This window comes from Protobothrops mucrosquamatus, unplaced genomic scaffold, assembly GCF_001527695.2.
Source record: "Protobothrops mucrosquamatus isolate PMUCROS unplaced genomic scaffold, P.Mucros_1.0 scaffold374, whole genome shotgun sequence".
Classification (NCBI taxonomy): Eukaryota; Metazoa; Chordata; class Lepidosauria; order Squamata; family Viperidae; genus Protobothrops; species Protobothrops mucrosquamatus.
In genome coordinates, this window is record NW_015386706.1 from 52,190 (window position 1) to 71,209 (window position 19,020).

At 49.9% G+C, this 19,020-nt stretch overlaps 2 protein-coding genes across 2 annotated transcripts in view; both read right to left on the reverse strand.

Annotated features, from left to right (window-relative positions):
- TMEM119 (transmembrane protein 119) overlaps positions 1–8,602 on the reverse strand; it is a 9,540-nt gene extending 938 nt beyond the window's left edge. The window contains exon 1 of the mRNA XM_015815781.2: positions 8,421–8,602. Coding sequence (XP_015671267.2) covers positions 8,421–8,602 — 182 coding nt within the window. The remainder of the gene's footprint in view (positions 1–8,420) is intronic.
- Positions 8,603–12,052: 3,450 nt separating this feature from the next.
- On the reverse strand, positions 12,053–13,927 carry SELPLG (selectin P ligand). Its single transcript, XM_029284102.1, has 3 exons — positions 13,918–13,927; positions 13,762–13,872; positions 12,053–13,296 (listed from the first exon to the last, which is right to left on the reverse strand). Exons 1-3 carry the CDS (start codon positions 13,925–13,927, stop codon positions 12,596–12,598), a joined length of 822 nt encoding a protein of 273 aa, XP_029139935.1. The 3' UTR covers positions 12,053–12,595.
- Positions 13,928–19,020: the final 5,093 nt, after the last annotated feature.

The following is a 19,020-nucleotide window of genomic DNA, read 5'->3' on the forward strand; positions in this document are numbered from 1 at the left end:
GTTCACAGCATATTAAAACAAATAATATACCCAAAATACAAAAAATACACAATACAAAAATACAAAAGAATAAACCCTGATAAAAGCCGAATTAAAACCAAATATTCCCAGCTGTGTTACCGATTAAAATACTTTTAAAATTATCCCTACCTAAAATCCTCCCTAGGTCAGGCCCGCTTGCTGGAAAAGCCATGTCTTGTTGTTTGCAGTTCTGATTTGTGACGGTAATAAAAATATTCATTTATTCTAAAATCCACAGAACAACAAACCAACCTGAAGTTTCAAGTGTTAGGCAAAAGGGCACAAAGCAGAGCCTCTCCATACCAGCTTCGGGTCCTTGGGGGGACTCTGCCTTGTTTCTCAGCGGGAATCCCTGGCCTGCAGAAGGTTTCCAAGCTGAAGACCCTCACTCTCTACCCCGATTCCAAAGGGGCAGCTAGACAGGGAGTCCTGGATCCCACAGGTTGGTGATCTGACCGGGTTTAAGACGCCTTCACAGGGACAGAGAGATGCTTTAGAAGCAGCTGCATTAATTCACATCTGTCAGTTAAGTTTGGGGTGTCTCTGCAATGGGGGGCAATTAAGTTATTCTGGTCTGCCCGAACTCACAGCCAAACCTGACATGAGAGCAGCTCTCTGTTCAGAAACGGAGAGGCAGAACTTTCTTCTTTGGGAATCTGGGCATCACTCCGTGCCCGGAGTTGGTTTGCAGCCTCGGCTGCTCTCAATAATTATTGGGACGGTGGTGTTTAAGTATCCCGAATTGGCCTGAGCGGAGCACAGCTGGCAGCGGCAGAAATTCCTGAGCTTGGAGCCCCTCAACGGAAAGAGCTCTCCGGGCTGAGCGATGCTAGACAGCTCAAGAACGCAGCCAGCGCTCCTGTCCTTCCGGGTTACGTTAGGCCCCGTTAAGCTATCCGGTAGATCTAAACAAAGAGAGTTCAAGAAATGTCTCCATTCCTTCTCTCCCTCTCCTTCTCTTTTTCTCTCCTCTTTCTCTCTCTTCCTCTGTCTGTCTGTCTGCCTGTCTGTCTCTTTCTCTCTCTTTTCCTCTGTCTCTCTCGCTCTCTCTTTCTCTCTCTGAGGACACACATCCTGGTCTTAATTTGGAAACACCCACAAGACTTTAGAAGTCCAGCCTAGAATCCTCAGGAATGTCCTTCTGCACATGACCAGAAGCTAACCTTTCCTAGAGACTGTCCAGGCTTTGAGACTTTTTTTCCTTCCAAATGTTTTGCTAAAAGCAGCCAAACTGAAAGCCAATCCTTTCTTAACCAGCTGAGGGCAACCCCCCCTCCCCTTTGCCAAGCCTGGAGCCTTCCTGCAGCCCCCAGAGTGGGTGGTCTGGCCATCTGGATGTCTGGGGGGGCCGGAACACCTGGAGGGTCCTGGACGGGCTGCCAGATGTGATTGGTCCCACTTTACAGCAGTTGCGCTGCTTTCCAGCACCTCTAAAACTTCAGCAAAGCGACATTGTGGGTCATTGTGGATCAGAGGAGACCGAGAGCACTTGGAGGGGGTTTGCCAGGCCAGGGCCCCCCCCAGAAGCTATCAGAGAGGGTTTCCTTGAGGTCCATGGCCCAAATTTTGCCTGATCTCCGTCCTCTGTGTTTGAATGTTTTTCCTTAATAAGGGATGCTGAAATAAAACCCCTTCATCTCCCAGCCGCCTCCTTTTCTTTCCTGCCTCTCTTCCCCTCCCAAAGGGGCATCCACATTTTTGGGGGTGGGGGGGGAACATCTCGGTTCCCCGCTCTCCTGTGATCAGAGAGGCAGCTCTCTGGCTCCCCAAGCTAGCTTTTTGCCCTGTCTGGCATCCCAAATCCACTGTGTTCCCAGGGTGTAAAGCTGCAGGTTGGGGTGGTGGGGGTGGGGGTCTGCCTTGCACCCCCTCCCCTGTTTAAGGATCTCCTCCTTCAAAGGAAGTCAACTAGAGATAAAGGCTCGTCGAGTCTGTGGTGGCAGGGTAAAGACCATCACTGTCCATCAGACGACGACTCCCACCTCCGAGACGAGTCGAGAGGTTTTGGACTACATTTGTGGTTCGAATCTTATGGGGTCATCTTTAAGTTGAAAAAAATAGGGGACGACGTCATAGACCCTTCTTTCTTAGGAGGTAAGGAGCCAGGAACAAAGAGGGAATGCCTCCAACCCCGTGGCTTTGCGCAAACTGCCTCCCTTCCTCCTTCCCCAAAAGCATAACATATTCTCTAAACCCACTTTAGCTCTCTGTAATCTGAGAGCTCTCCGCTCTCTTGGCAGGAACAAATTATCAAATGGCAATTAAATCAACAGGCCAGACTCCGCTCGGGATCCCAGACCCCTCAGTCCCCCCCCACCAAGAGCCAGCTGCAGAATCTGGACCGCAAGAGGGGATATTTAATTCTACTTTATTTCAGGGGGGGGCTTCTCCTGTACTTTCTAGCCCCCTGGGCCCCCCAGGAACACGTCCACCCAATCTGTACTTGGACTCAGTGAGTCCAGTCAATAACACAAACAATGGAGTGATGGAAATAGAAGAGTTTAGATAGATAGATAGATAGATAGATAGATAGATAGATAGATAGATAGATAGATAGATAGATAGATAGATAGATAGATAGATAGATAGATAGATAGATAGATACCGTAGATAGGAGAGAAAGAAGAGAAGAGAGAGGGAGAGAGGGAGACATATATATATATACAATAGAATTTATGAACGTGCTACTTGAAAAGATAGGCAAATCCCTTTAAATTTACCTCTTTTTAATATTGTAAATTCAGCAAAGTCAGAAGAAGGATGCAGTCACTAAGAAAAGCAACAATAAAGGCTAACAGTAGAGGGTGGTTCTCTGCAGTGGGGGGTCTTCTCTCTTTAGGGCCCCCAGGCTCGCCATGCAAAAGAGGAGACACTACAGGGCCTGGTTGTGAGCCAATTGGAAGCACTTTGCACATGTACTTGAGAAAGGAAAACCCAAAGAACCCCAGCATGGAAGTTTATCAGTTGGTGTTGGGGGAGGGGGATGGAGAGAGAAGAGAACTGGTCAAGATAAGCACCAGAAGGCTTGGACCCCCAGACCTCCCCTCAAAAGGGTGCCTGCCCCAACCCAAACTTTGCAGCTTTGGGGAAGCAGATGGATGCCCATCACGCAGCTCCCGAGGGCTGGGCGCACAGGGGAAAGAGAAGGCGGCGAAACTGCTGTGTGGGCATCAAAGCCGAACTTTGCAGGGGTGCAAATTGTGCTTTGAAGCAGACGCAGCTTTGTCTCCCCATTGATCCACAGGGAGCCTCATTTGGCCTCTATCGGACAACAGCATCCCTGAACATGCCCAGAGTGCCTCTTCACAGTGGCAACGCTCCGGATGCAAGGGGGGAAATTCTGCTGACTGTTGCTCACCGGCCCTCCCGGCTCTTTCTGAACCCCTGGAATTAAAACAGGGGCAGAGGCCGCCTCTGGCCACCCTCGCAGGGGTCTCAGAAAGCGCCACGGGCTGCCCGGCAGGGGCGGGTGGCAGGATCCCATCAGAGTCCCCCACTGCCAGGGAGAACAGCAGAAAGACCCCGACTGAGCCGAGCCAGCTGGGCCCCCGAGCAGGAGAAGGGAGATGCCTGGCATGGACTCACCCGGGCCAAAGGCTGGTTCCTCCGGGGCGCCTGGATGGGCTCTGCTCTGCTCTGCTCTGCTCTCCGCAGCCGTCCTGGGCAGCTCTGAGCCAGGCCAGCTTGTTTGCATTAAATCTGGTTTCATGTGGGAATGGGAGGGTAGGAAGAGGGAAGGGCAGGACAGCCCCAAACAGCTCCCCTCTCCGTCCCTTCCCTCCTCTTTTCTTCTGGAGGCAGAGCCCCCTCCTCTCTGGGAGGGACCGTGCAAGGCACAAGGGGGGGCGGGGCTGGGGGGGGGAGATTCCTGTCCTGCACATCTTCCCAAAGGCAGAAATCCCAGAAATGGCTCACCAAACTTCTTTCTTTCTTTCTTTCTTTCTTTCTTTCTTTCTTTCTTTCTTTCTTTCTTCCTTCCTTCCTTCCTTCCTTCCTTCCTTCCTTCCTTCCTTCCTTCCTTCCCTTCCCTTTCCTTTCCTTTCCTTTCCTTTCCTTTCCTTTCTTCATATTTCATGTCTGTGGCAGTTTTGGACGAACCATCTGGAGAAAAAAAGAAAATGCTGGTTTGTTTTAACGTGGAACCGTTGCTCATATTTCTCTCTCTCAGTTCTAACCAGGCACTAACCAGGGTTCAAATGTAAATGCAAAAGTCGATGCAAAATTGCTTTAAAGGCAGGAACCAGGTGTCAAGGGAAGGGGCAAAGAAGCCACTTTCTAACTCCATAGCAAGTTCTGAATCCTCTTCCAAATTATTTGCCCCAGAAGAACATGGGTGCATCTGAGCATGTACTAAGTTTCTTCTCTTTCTCAAACAGCCTGTTTGGTTTTCTCTTCTCCTTGATTATCGTGTCTCACTGAGGAAAGATTGGCGGAGAAGACAAATGTTGGCATTACGCTAAGCTTTAGCGTGTTGCAGAAACATGATTGTGAAAGGGGCCTGTTGTGGCTTATTCCACAATCCCTGGGCAAATTGCATAATTTAATTCAATTAGATGCCAGCAAATGAAATGAGGGTGCTACGTTTCTAGTCAGCGCAATGGAGGAACGTCAAATTATATAGCAAATCCCTCCTCTTCCAGAGTCCGTAATGGGTGGTTCTGCTGCACAACGCACACACACACAGAGGTTTGTGGTTAAGGCATCTCCAGAGAACCATAGTTTTATTCCAGTCAAGCCTGCAAATGAAACTTGAAACCCTTCTTTGCTTTGAGTTTCTTAAGGACCCCGGGAGAACGCAGGGAGGAGGCGGACAGAAAGAGGGCAAGGGAAGAGTTAAGCTTTAAAAATTATTTTTCCCTCTAAAATGCCTTATCAGGATCGTAAATACATTGCTGTCACATCCCAGGAATTCTCACTGGCGGCAGAAAGAATTCCAAGACACGAACTTCTTTCCTATGAGAAAGAAAAGTCAAAGGAAGCCAAGACTGGGAAGATATTTGCAAAGGTTTCTGCCTTTCGGTTTTCCTGGCTTTTTTCCTCCCAAAAAGGATGTGGCAGTTGAGAAAACGCAGCTTCTCAAGGGCGCTGCAGCTGTAAGCAGAGCGAAGGCTAAGGGGCAGATCCAGAGAAGGGGAATCTCAGATTGTGGGGAATCACACGGAGGGCAAAGATGTTGAGGAACTTGAAAGCTGGCAGGTCTTTATGACTCCAGGGCAGGTAGTCAAAATCACACCCTCCATGGGCCAGCCTCCAGAGATCACCTGTGTGTGCAACAGGAACAGGAGACAACACACACAAACACACACACAGTAAGAAAGAGACGCGTGCCCCGCCTGGGAATACCAGGGAGGTAGCAGAATATAGCACCCCAAGCCTGGCACTGTTGGGAATTATCATCCTGCTGACATCCAGTGACTTCCCTGGAGGAAGCATGCTGGCTGGGGGATTCTAGGAGTTGAATTCCAGACAGCTTAAAGTAACCAAGGTTGAGAAAGACTGAACTAAAGGCTTGTCTCTCTTAAAGCAGCAGGCTGCATGGCTTGCCCCCCACACGGGGGTCCCTCCCAGGCTAAAACGATGCTGCCTGTGGCTTGGTGAGCCCCAAGGTCACCGTAGCTCTCTGCCACTCTCTAATTTGGCTCCTCCTGCAGCCCTGTGGAGACGCTGGAGCACAGGCCTAACCCGCAATTTAGCTGAATTCTCTGGCTAGGCTCTGCTTGTAATTTGGGTTGGGTATTTTTTAATTTTATTTTATTTTTGCTCTCCATCTCTCTCTCTCTCTTTCTCTCTCTCTGGATTTCCCCCCCCCCCCCTCTCTTCCAGCTGAGTCAGCAGCTCCATGCCCAGAGATTGCCAACTGCTAACCGGCTGCAAAGATAGTTTTTGTTGCGTAGCGTTTGCACACCTAACAGAAATTATTTGGCTCTCAAGAGTCTGCAAGCATTGCTTGCAAGTACTGCAAGTCACAAGGGCACTGAGAAAAGTGACTTGCGAGCAGTCCTCGCCCTTACGACCGTTGCAGCAGCATCCCCCACTGTCACACGATCAAAACGGCAGCGCTTGCAGCCGGCAGGTGTTTGCGATGGCTGCAGCGTCCCAGGCGCAGGGGAGCGCCATTCGCAATCCTCTCCACCTTGTCAGAAGAAAGAGTTTGGGGTTCCAACATGAACCGGGCTGCGCAAGAACAAATAGAGATCCAGACCGCTGGGAGGAAAGAGGAAATATTTACTCCTAAAAGCAAAAGAGTTTGTCTTTAGGGGTAGCTGCAGAGAAATGGGGTACAGGAGCAGATTTTTACAGGAGGGGCTTGAAGTGTCTACGTGTTGATTCTAGGGTGACACTTAAGAGGAGTGTGTGTGTGTCTGTGTGTGTGTAGGTATGTTAATTCTTATGAACATGCAGTTCTTCTGGGAGACCTAATTTAATTAACTCTGTGTTTGCAGACCTTAACCTTTGATATGCAGATCAGGTCTGGGTAACTTACTGTAATTGGGGGGTTTGAGGAAGTTTGCCAATTTTAGTTGATTCACTGAGTTTCAGCTTGACTGTCAATTATCTAGTGGGAGACGCTGATCCTCAGGCCATTGTGGATTCTGTTAATATTTTAAGGGAAGATGGAAACAGTACAAAGAATAAAATATATGGGGATATAAAACTTCTCACAACCTTTTCCGACTCACAGATTTTATTAAAAGGCATCAGCTGCAGCTCCCAAAGACTTCTTAATAAAATTTCAGGGACAGACTCCTGATGTTTTGCCCCCACAGACTAAGCCGGCTCTCCTCCTACAAGGACTAGAAGCATGTTTTGAAACCAGATGCCAAGATTAGGAGGAAACTAGGCTCAGTGTTGGTCTTTCTGAAAGGCCAGAGGGAAGGGCTCTCCCCAGCCAAGGGCTGCCTTGAGGGTTTTCGATCTTGCGTTTTCCAGGACACCGTGCCTTCTTCTGGGGCTTTCTGCACTCTGCAGATGGAGCCAGGAGACAGACTGTTGGGTCTACCCCGTTAATCTTGACTGTCTTCTCCTGGGTTATCTGCGGCCTTGGCTTTGACCAGAAAAATCAAGGCTGTGTGGCTTCACAAGCCAGAAGCAAGGATGACGAGAGGAAAGGAGAGTTTGAAAAAGAGGGAGGAGAAGAAGTATCCGAGTGTCTTTTCACAATAACTGGTGGCTTTCCTAATTTGGGGTACCAAACGAGGCAGCCCTAAGAATACAGACAACTGAGTTCTGCATCTGCTGATCCAGCAAATCTTACATTATCCCCTTCTTAAACTGAGATCATCGTTCTTGGCAGCCTTGAAAGCCTCCGTAACTCTTCTGGGTTAGGAAACCCTCCGAAGGTCTCTACCATCCCAGAGATGGGTGGGTAGATCTGAGCTGTTGCCCAGCACTCAAGAACCACGGGCGCCGTGGGGTCCAGGATCCTTAAGGTGGGTCCTGGGGAAGCCCATCCTGCAACTTGCTTTGGAGACCCCACAAGGAGCAGGAACGGGCTGCCTTCTTACACCCTATCCGTGCCTCAAACGGACAAAGCTGCAGGTCAGCTGAGTATGGAGGCGAAGCCTTTGGGGATGGATCCAGCTTTGACCACAGCTGGCAGCAAATGAAGCTGACCCTTGGAACCGTTTGCCCCGTGCCCCATCCAGGGCCTGGCCTCACCCCAGGCGGTTGGAGGAACGAGCCCTTTGGGGGAACACCTTGCCAGTCTGGAGCTTGGAGGGTTAGAAGGGTCAAATGTACAAAGCAGGGAAGGCAGTGATGGCTTTGCAGGTGGAGGCCAGCTCAGTGAACACAACACACACACACACACACACACAAACACATGAGCCTCTTTCTTTGGAAGTGGGCTGCAGAAACGGAGTCTTTTGGCTGAAGCTCAATGGAGAGCCGGTCCAGGAGAGCCGGCCTCGGCCTTGTGGGCATCAGGAATGCCTCTGATGTGTCCGAGGTTGGCTCTGCAGGGTTTCATTGTGGCCACCAGAGGGGCCCACCCATGCCCCCAAAACGCCCACCTTGAGGGAGGAGTTCTCTTCCCCAAACCGCTCCGTCCCCAGCGCAAGTTGGTCTCCGTGGAGCCCTGCAGCTTTGCACGTGGCGATGGAGGAGGAGGTGGAAAGCCCCATGGCTTTGTTGAAAGAAAATCACCCTCCTGGGGGGAATTGCAGACCCTTCCCACCCACCCCCCGGGAGGCAGTGGGGCCTGTCCTCCATGAGGGGAGGCAAGCTGCAGTGTCTGGAAGAGTGCAGCTGAAGAGCCCAGAACTGTCTGCATAGGGGCACGGCCTGGCTTGGGGGTCAGGGGACAAAGGCAGATTCCTGGACTTCTTTGGGGCAGGACTGGGTATTTCCAGCATCCGCCAGCTCTCAAGTTCCCACCCGAGTTTGCATGCAAATGAAACCCAGTTGCCTCCATCATGAACCGCTGGGTGGAAAGCACCCCCAGCTGATGTCTGGCCTTGGATTTTTCACTGGCCAAAATCCCGGTGACGACTCCATGGATGGCTGGGCGGAAAGAGATGCCGCAATCAGCCTTCCCTGGCAGCAGAGCTCTGTGCCTCCCAGCATGGGAGAGCTGATTCATCCTGATGGAATGAAGGTTTACATTCCCAACTGGGACGTCAAGGGGGAATTCGCCTCAGATGGATAAATCCCAAAGGCAGGAAGAATGGAGAGGTGGTGGATGTGGGCCAGGTCACAGCCTTGGGGGAAAGGGCTCTGGATCTCCTTGGGATGGGCTGGCACCGGGCATCCCCATTCAGCGTCAATGGTAGAAGGGTGGGCAGCTTCTGGGCAGGCTGAATTGGCAAGGGAGCCCGGAGAAGGAAGATTGGCAACAGAAGCATTGGCACCCTTGCAGATCCCTTCCTTCCAAACGAGCCTTATTTGGAGAAAGTGTGCCCACAGAGGGCATCAGGAGGGGCACAAAAGGCTAAAAGAAGCCATGGGTGGGGTCAGAACCACTAACTGACTAATTTAGAAGCTTCAGCTCGGTGTGGCAATCTGTGGAGGACGGATGTTTCCTGCTCCAATCACTTCTGTTTCCCATTTCTCTTCTTTAACCTTTTGCATCCAGGGCACTTGGATGTTGGCACCAGCTACCTCTGCCAAGGAAGTGCCCCACTCAGATAAATGCCTGGAAAATGATGCCCGCTTGTGTTATATCTCAGGGAAGAAAATGCAGAATGCCAGGGTAAAGCAGACACTTTAAAAAAAAACAACAGATGTTGATGCTCAGCGACTCTTTCTCTCTGTTTGCAATGCCCCACCTGGAGCCTTTTCCAGAGCTTTTCCTCTGCCAATTTCCACACTGTTGGCACTTCACAAAAAGGGGCACCGGCCTGTAGGTGCTCCAGAGGGAAGGCGGGAAGGAGGGGGGGCACAAGATCCAGGATCCACACGGCCTCTTTACAAAGAGGACTCTGTGCCAGCACTAATGGGGGTTTAGGCTGGAGCACATCTGGTTTGAATTGCAGAGCAGGGATAAATCAACAACAGACAAGGAAGGAGGAGACAGGAGCTCCTCCAAGGAAAGACGGGACATGGAGCGCAAGGCAGTCCTTGGATCTTCAAGACAAAGCAGACACCTCGCAACTGCAACAGCAGTTTGTATTTGGGGCAAAGAGAGCTGGCAGGCAGACAGAAAGAGACTGATGCTGGGCTTTCCTTGACAGATGGGTGGAAGCAATAATGGATCAAATTCCAGTGATTTATGACGCCCCCCCCCCATGCCAGGACTCCCCAACTTTGCTCGGGCTGAGAATAACACCTGAAGGCAAAATTCCTGCACGTTTTGGACCTACATATGTCTATATCCCCATTGCATTCAGTGCAGTGTCAAATGTGCTTCTAAACTGATGCACAGTTGATGTGTTTTGTGTGCATCCACGTCTATGGAGGTCTGGCTGTGTGTTTAAAATATATCAACATCTGCAAATATCAATAAATAGGATGTAAATAGGGAGATTGAAAGACCAGGTCTAAAATGATGTTTACACTTCTCTGTCTCTCTGATGGTCTTCCTGGTTTGGGGCGCCCTCTCGTGGCAACGAGGAGTGTTGCCATTTACTGTATTGTGGGTCAAGAGGGCTTTCCGTGTTCTTCAAATGCTTCTCCCAAAATGTTAGTGGTCAAGGATGCGTCACAACTCCAAGGAGCATTTTCAGGCTGGGAAGCAGCAGGAGAGCTATGGTGTAAAATCTGAGCAACCCATCTGGGAACTTTTCAGTGCTTTCAAAAGGTATTAAACATTTTTTTTAAAATGTTCCTCCAGTTAATCTAAAAATAATAATAATCCAGGAGTGGATGAGATACGTCGCATTTCTAACACATTTGCAAGTGAAGGATTTCCCCTAGATTCTAGAATATATTCAAGCAAAAGAAGAGAATTGCACAATAAAAGATTTGTCTGTAAACACCCCTGAAATTTCACAATCCAAGTGGAAAACCTTTTTATCTGATGCTACAACAGGAAAAAAAGTGTTTCCATTATGAACATCTGAGGTCGGTCAGCACAGAGATAGATTTCAGTTTTGTACGATTCTATTCAAAACCAACAACTCATCAGGAGCCAAAAGTCCTTTTCTTCATCCTTCCTTCCTTCCTTCCTTCCTTCCTTCCTTCCTTCCTTCCTTCCTTCCTTCCTTCCTTCCTTCCTTCCTTCCTCCCTCCCTCCCTCCCTCCCTCCCTCCCTCCCTCCCTTCTCTCAAAGGGGCTGCTTTGAAAGCTGCATTTTTTTCTCTCCCTTAAAGGCACCCCAGCTTCTGCCTCTCTGGGCATCTGGCAGAATCGAGACCCTGCCTTAACCGCAGTGGCTGAGACCTTCCTGGGGGGTTCTGCAAAACGAGTTTCCATCCCAGATTTGCATCACAGGCAGGCCTGGCCCCCTCTGAGTCATCTCCAAGGGCCCAACGAGATCTTTTCCTCTCGGGCTGATGTTGCAAGATTACCGGCAGAAAAGTCTCTTGAAAAGGGAACATACAGAACCTGTGAGTTTCCTTTAGAAAAACTGCCCATCTCTAAGGCTAAAGGTTTGGCCATTGCTTTGAACTCAGGGGCCTGACGATGTCCATCCTCTCTCCCCCACACAGAGGAGGAACTTCTAGTGAGGTTCCTCAGAACCTGCAGGTTCAGGAGACGTCTAGCTGAGATACATTCCTGGAAAGCTTCCACGCCTACTCTGGAGATTCCAGGAAGCAGTTGAATTACGCATCAGAATAAGAGGTGGATAAATATGTTTCCTTTCTGCAATGATGAGAAATTAATTCTACCTATTTCTGCACCATTTTTCCCCCTCTGTTTTGGTCAAAAGTCCACAGACAATCCATCTGCAATTTTGGCAATATTTCCCCCCAAAGTATTTTGCTAATTGTTTTCACTTAATTCATACTGTTTTTACAAGCTTCTTTCCTTTGCCTACAATGGTCTCCAATGTTTGAGGATCGCTATCACAACAGTTTAAAAAAATGCACCTCAAATTTAGAGACCAGCTGGTGAAAAATGAAGGACTTTTCTGCAAAACAAGTCCCAAGTACTAAGTGCCAAAAAAAAAAGAGATTGTAATTGGCAGGTGGTACCCATGACCAAGGTCTGGGTGGTGAGGAAGAGAAATCAAAACAATGAAGTAGAAATAGGGAACCAGAAGAAAGTTGAGGATGGATGAGGAGGGGCTGAGTAGTTTGTAGATACAAGGACCCCAAAACAAATGGCGGGAAGAGAAAAAATTCCTTTATGTTTTGTTGCAAAACTGGAAGAGAGAAGAGAAAGTTTAGAACTGAGGTGAGAGCAAAATCCAAGCCAGGCACAAGGAGCCCAGAATAGGGAAATGGGACTTTCCAGTTTTTGAACATCCCACAACAGGATCTGGGCTGGGCCCAGAATACAATGTTTCTGCACTGGCCGATTGGTTCCAGGGATGCTACAACCACTGTTGCGTTTCAAAATGTTTAATTATTTTAAATGTTGATTACTTAAGACTCCCCCTCCAGTCAATTTCAAACATAAACCCATCTCAAAAACACTCTAGAAATCTTAATTCTCTAGTAAAATACAAAAAAGAGGAAATGTCTAGGTCTGTTCTAATATTGAGACTTCACACTTCAGTTGTTACTTTCTAGACATGATGGCTTCAAAAAAAGGAAACGAGAACTCTTCCTGTGGCAGAGGAGTAGCTGAATAAGATCTTCAGGGTCTGGGGGAACAGAGAGGACCTAAGCCTTGAGCTCCTGAGAGGAAACCGAGTAAAATCTAACTAACAAATAATTTACATAGTTCAGAATGTCTCCTTTCTTCACCCCTAATTTGATCTGCAGGGCTGCAGAAAAACACTAGGCGAAGTCTTGTTTTTAACAAGCCACAATAGTTCTCCAAGAAACGACAGTTTGCAAAATGTAAATGTTGGGTTTCTATAGCAGGCAAACACATGCATGCATGAGTCAGTGCGATGGGTCCACCCAGATGAGAAGATACGGATGTACTGCAGATAGAGTCATCTGGGTGCAGAGGACCGTCTTGGAGAAGATCAAGAGGCTCTAAGAAGGTGGGCCAGAGATGTCTGGAGCACCACAAAAGCACCCTGTTAATGCTCTGGGAGGAAGCTGTTCAGAGTTAGGTTGTCCGCCTCCGTCTCGGACGCTGTGTCCCCGAGAAGTTGTACCCGCTTCACCTTGGGCTGCCTCCTCCTCCTCTCCTCCTCCTCCTCCTCCTCCTCCTTTTCAGCAGAGAGCAGGGACGAGATACAGACCATCTCTGTGTGGTTGGCCTGGCCCAGTCTGTAGGCTCTCTTCTGACGCCACAACATGATGGCCAGGACCCCAGAGCACACAATGAAGATGGCGGCCACCAGGGCCAGGAGAAGGATGGCCAGCAAGCACTTTCCCATCAGAAGGTTGATGTCCTTGGCAAGGGGAGACTCCCCTTGGGTGGTGGCTGAGGACCCCGATGTGGTAACACCCAAGCTTTGTCTTGGGGACCCTGTAGAAAAAGCTGAGGAGGTAGAGACCATTTCATCCAGCCATTTCTGTGTTTTATGGGGCTCAGGTGTGGCTGTTGCAAGGGGAGGTTTCGCCCTCGGATTTAGGCCTGGCCCACCTGAGTCCAAGCTATGCTTCTGGATGGCTGTGGAAAAATCTGTGTCCTCCTCCAGAGTCTGAGATGTAGACAAGATTTCATCCAGATGTTGTGGCATTGCAGTGGAACCAGATGTAGCTGTTATGGGAAGAATTTTTATTTTTGACTTTAAGTCTGGCCCAGGAGTGTGTGGGATGTGCTTCTGGGTAGCTGTGGAAAACCCGGAATCGTCAATCAGATTATGAAAGGACGCAGTAGATACCAGCTCATCCAAGGATGCCGAACTAGGTGTGACTTTTTTTGACAAAGAAGAGAATCTGTCTTTTCTTTGGGGGACAGGCCTGGTGGTCTCAAAGTCTGGCTCCAATGTCTCTGTGGAAACAGGGGCCTGAGGGGGTTTGGAGGTGGCATCAACCAGCCACGGCCACGTCACAGTCGTTTCCTGGGGAAGAAGCTTGGATGCTTGGATGCTAGTCTTGGTTTTTGTCTCAGGCAGCATGTTCTTCGGAGAAGCTTTGGATGCAATCTTGGTCATAATCTCCACAGGAAAGGAGGTGGTCTCTCCCTGCAGAACCTTTGAGAGGCTTGAAGCTGTTGGAAGGGATGGAGGCCCTTTGGCATGTTTTGTGATTGGTTCCTGTCTTTTTTGAAGGAGCAACTGAGAGGATCCCTTACTTCCATCAGCTGCTGCTTTCCACTTCCAATCGCTCGTGTTCGCAGGAGACTCCACGTTCTTCGTGCTGGTGCCATCTTGTAGGCTCTTGAAGTCAGCAACTATGAGGAAGCCTGAGAGAACCAAGGGCAAGAAGAGCCAGCAGGAGGCCATTTTACCTGAGGCCATTTTACCTGATGCAAGTAGGAGAAAGTAAAAGACGAGGGTTATCAGGTGTCCACACAAATAATCACCCTCTACTTTTTCCTTCACGAAAACATCTCCAGCATAGCTAAGAAACCATGGAAGTAGGGGGCTCAACATCCAACTTACCCAGTGAACACAGGATGGGAAAAGGTCTTTTATCTAGAAGATGATGAAAAATTAAAGCAGGTCCAGGAAGATATCCGGAGCACTTGGGCTCCACCTTCCCCCACGTTTTAAGATCCTCATTTCTGAGAACAACTTTTCTTGCTTCATTTGGGCCAAGAGGGATGCTCACCAGAGAGAAGGATCAGTCATACCAATATTTACGTTACCCACCCCCATGGAGATACTTTTGTGGCATTCTTGCACACAGATGACGGCCAGAACCACCACGTAAGAAGCCTGGACAGTCCCTATAAATCAGCTCAAAGTTTCAACTTCAGAGAATTCTGGAGGAGGACTGACTAAGATAGTTTCCTATGAGTTTACCACAAGTTGCAGCCCAGCCTTGCTCTCTTTTCAGAGAGGTGGTTGTACCCACTTGCTCACTTCCGTAATGCCCCACAGCACTCAAGAAGGGAACACAAGCGACTGCCACCGGTGGAGCGAATCCAGTTCTTCAGAACTTGAAGTTCTCGCCGTATCTCAAAGCATCCACCTCTTTGCACGGATCCACATACGGGAGGAGCACAGCACAAATGAAATGAAGTTTGTTTGCTTATCTTCACTAAATCAGAGACCCCAAAGCAACTTTCAACCAGCCCCACCCCTGGGAACGAAGTTCTGGATCACACCTTCCGCAACCCAGTTTGCCTCCAGGAGCCTACCACCTGGGCAGAACCTGAGGCTGCTTCTTTTCCCCACCACCATCATCCACCATCACAATGTCCTACTCTCAGGTGCCCCCCTTAGTGAACCAGCTCAGCTGCCACCCAAAGGAAACGTAGCCAGGCGTGTAAACGGCCGTTTGGTCCAAGAGCTGGAGAAGACATCTCTGAGGGACAGAGGCTACCCTTAGTACTGGCTGCCTGGTTCTCCTAGCCAACACCGGGAGAGATATCCCTGCGCCTTCCCCTCCGGCTGAATCCGGCTTACCTGCTACGAGAGAAAACAGGAACCCTGTGTCAGGGCAGCATGAGAATGCGAAATCAGAAGAGCGGTTTGGAGGACACATGATGCAGCTTCCTTGGGGGGGGAGAGAGGAAGAAGGCTGTGCGTATGAGTAGCAAAAGAAGAACTGTGGTTATGAGACTTTGCACCGGATCAGGGCTCAGGAGGGGAGGTGTTGCGCTTTTATCAGCAAGGCGGTTCTGTGCTTGCTTTCTCTGCACTAAGAAGGTGCAGGACCAGCTCAGGATGGCGACACGTCTCTTCACAGGTATGGAGGTTAGGCCCAAGAAGGCCTAAGGCCAACCGTCTGGAGGGGGTCTCCAAGGACCACCGTCGTGTAATGTCAAATTGGTCAAAATAAACCTGGAAGTTTCCAAATCAAGGGTTCCAGTGGCCAAGATGTCATATTGCTGTGCCAATCTGGAAGTGGTGCAAGTTTGGGGTGTAAGGAGTGACACCAGGCTGGGTAAGATGCAAAGGGTCTCGGGGTGAGGGCAAAGCCGTTGGGTAACCCCAGAGCACCTGGATTTTGAAGTAGGGCAACAGCTGTGAGATTGCCTGCAACTAATCCAGCTGTGCTCGATCTGCGAGCTGCTGTGGAGTTCCTGAATTTGGGGTGAGGAGCCTGCAGAGCTGAGATTTCTTGCCATGCCTGGGAGGAAGTGACACCGATGTGTAATCCACCAAGTGTCACTTCATAGGAAGGAGGCCACCTGTGAATTTTTGTAGGACCAATTTCTTTCGCCTCGGAGTTTGACAGGGAGATGCTGCCAGGCCATCCACTCCTGACCCCCCCCCCCCGTTTTCCTGGAAAGTAGCCCAGCAACCGTCTGATCTTCCTTCTTGCCTCTTCTGGAAGGGGGGGGGAGGAGGAGGAGGAGGAGGAGGAACTACTTCTGGGAGCTGAGTGGGATCTTCTTCCAGGGGAAGAACACACGGTATTCTCAAGCTTGTCCATCTTGAGATGCAGAAAGGTGTTTGGTCAAAACGGGCGTCCTAACGTGGGGTCTCAGCCTCAGCAGGACAGGCCAACTCTGCACTGTAGCAGAAGCCCACCCTGGAACTGGGTCTTCCTTGGCCAGCCTCGAAAGGGAACACGTTTTGATGGCTTGAGTTACACGTTTGGCGAACCAACCAGTCACCCCCAGGGCTCCCAGTAGCCTCTTCCAGAGCAAGCTGGTGCACAATGTGGGTTTGGTAATTAATTTTCTTTTAATCGTTTGAAATTGGAAGCAAGTATTTGGACATGACACAACGGGAGGTCTTCTACCAGCACATCCCCTCGGAGGCCACGGTCTAGAGAGCAAGAAGCTGCGGGCCCAGCGTCACCTGTCCAGTTAAATGAAACACCAACGGCCCAGGAAGCTTCTGAGGGACTTTCACCCGCCCTGCAAGAACCACACCAGGGAAACTAATACTGTTGGGGCAGAAGAAAGCACGCACGTTTCTGAAAGAGAATGATTGCGTTTCTTCCGTCTTCAATAGGGACATGCAACTATGGCCCCTTTACGATCTGTGGACTACAACTCCCAGAATTTCTGAGCCAGCCTAGCTGGATCAGGAATCCTGGGAATTGAACTCCACAGGTTGTAAAGGGGCCATAATTGCCCACCCCTGGTCTCCAAACGTCTGCTGACTGTAAACACAAAACATGCCCAAAGGTGAAGCTGACCTGATGTACATAACAGCTTTCTCCATCTTCGAGACTACAATTCCCAGAATTCTTGGTGTTGGCTGGGACTCTTGGGAGCTGCAGTCCAGAAGATGCCAAGTTGGAAAAACTTAATAGTTTGGCAGTGTAAATAATGAGGCCCTTTGAAAACTCTTCTCCCATCTCTAGCACAAGGGAACCAGACTCCTCCAGACTCCCCCAACTCAGAATTAACCACCACCACCATTCTCTAACTTTCCCACTCCTTCGTATCATTGTTCTACGACTATCTTATCTCGCTGGGTCTGCTGCCTCCAGCCCGTTTCCTGCAAACGTCCCCTTATCTGTCCACATGACTTCTTTTCCCACACGGATGGACGGAGATATCGCAAAATTTGCACTCTAACCTTTTCTGGGCTTTAGGGACCCTCCCAAAACAGTGGATGAGAAAGGCAGCTCTTCTCATGGGACTTTAACCCCTCGTGAAGCTGTGTAGCAGCAGCCAGCGAGAGGCGCATGTGTGTGGAGGGTGTGTGTGAACATGGTAGGCACATCATGCTTGGAGCAAAGAGGCCAACTACCTTCCAGACTTAGGACTTTGAGCCCCTGGAGACTCTCTGAAGGCCCAGAAGGAAGAGGATTGTTGGCTGAAGAAAAGCCACAGGACGACGTTAGAAATATTCATCCATGGATTCGCCTTTAAAGTGCCCAAATCTATCTGTAACATTCCCCACGTTCAAAGCTGTACGACAGGCTTCTAGTCCCCACGAGGATCTTTCCTGAAAGGTCTCTGGCTTTTGACAGCATCCCATGCCCAGAATCCGTCTGGCGTTTTTGTCTCTGGGGCCTATCCAAGGCACACACACACACCCAGATTGCAATCTTTTCCCTTGAGTACAGTACACAGCACCGTGGCACGTGGCTCTCGCCCCGTGGGAACTGCTGAGGAGTCACTTCTGAGCAAGACCAGGAGCTTTGAGAAGGCCTCTGCAAGACTGGAGGACTCTGGGTGGGAGGCTTGGCAAGAGGAGACCTGGGGAGGGAGGGGGGGAGGAAAGGCAGGGACTTCACCCCTCTTTCCATCGAGATCTGTTTTTGCATTCTGGAGAAGCAGCAGCCAGGGCACTGTTCCACCTGATGGGAGAGTCACCCTCAGTTGCAGCAGCTACTTCCGCAAACACCCCGGGTGTCTCCCAGATCCCACCAAAGGGACTGGTGGAAACTGGAGCCCCCTCTGAGGGAAAGGGGGAAATCCCAAATCCACTCCCCTGCAGCAGCAATTCAGAAAAGCAGCTAGATGGGAAGGTTGGGGTGTCCCAGACAAGGTCCCCCATCTCTGCTGCATTGAGACCACCAGAAGGAACGGAGAAGACCCCTTCTGCAGCCAGCAGGGAAGCTGTAAGAGCCTCTGGAGAGGATAGAGACCCTCCCTGGTCAACCCTCACTTAGGCTGGGAAGTCCCTTTGCAGGGGGCGGGGGGGGAGGACTCTCCAGACTGCCCATGGAGCAGCTGCAGGGCTGGCTGGACTTGCCCCAAAGCCCTGGGCTCATGCTTGCATCGTGGGGGCACTTGAGGCCATTTGGCTGCCCTGGAGGCCTCTGGCAGCCGAGGCCCTTTTGCTGGCAGGATGGGGAACAAGGAGGGTTTGCAGGTCAGCCAAGCTTGGAGCAGAGCAAGGGAGGGAGGGGGGTACGCATAAATAACTTCAAAGAGCTTCCCAACAGCTTGCAAAATTTAGTGCATTTGTCCTTAATGTCCCCAATTCATCATATTTTTTTTTATAACCTTGTAACACCTGGATGATAAATAGAACAAACAACTGCAGGAAACATGGACCCAGAAATCAGCAATCACAACATGCCAAAGTTTGACACGATTAAGATTAAACCAAAGCTCAACAAATGTTTGAATAAAGGCTCCCCAGATTTGAGAGAGGGGGCTCTGGGGAAGGTGGGAGGGGGGGTGTTCAGTCCCTTGGAATGGCAGCGGGTGGGAAAGCGAGGCTGCCTCCCCCCTCCTCAAATCCACGCAGATTTCAGGGGAACCAGAAATCGGGAGGGCGGAAACGTTAAAATTGGGTCTTTCGGACCCGGCAGTGGGGTGACCGCCCCGGTTGCTCAAAGGTAAAACAGGCATACACAACTTGTTGTTGTTCAGATGGCACAAATAGACGTCCTTTTAGATTAAAAACACAAAATACTGTAAAAATGCTAGAAAGGAAAAACAAAAACAAAATGAAAAGTTTTGGATTTTGGCAACTCGAAAGTAAAATAAAAAACACGTGTACGTGTGTGTGTGTGTGTTTTCAAACAA

What these genes read in the sequence shown, in the direction of transcription:
- SELPLG (XM_029284102.1), bottom strand. An exon ending in GAAAGCAGCAGCTGATGGAA is followed by an intron (nt 13,297 to 13,761) that starts GTAAGGGATCCT and finishes GGTTTTCCACAG; the next exon opens with CTACCCAGAAGCACATCCCA.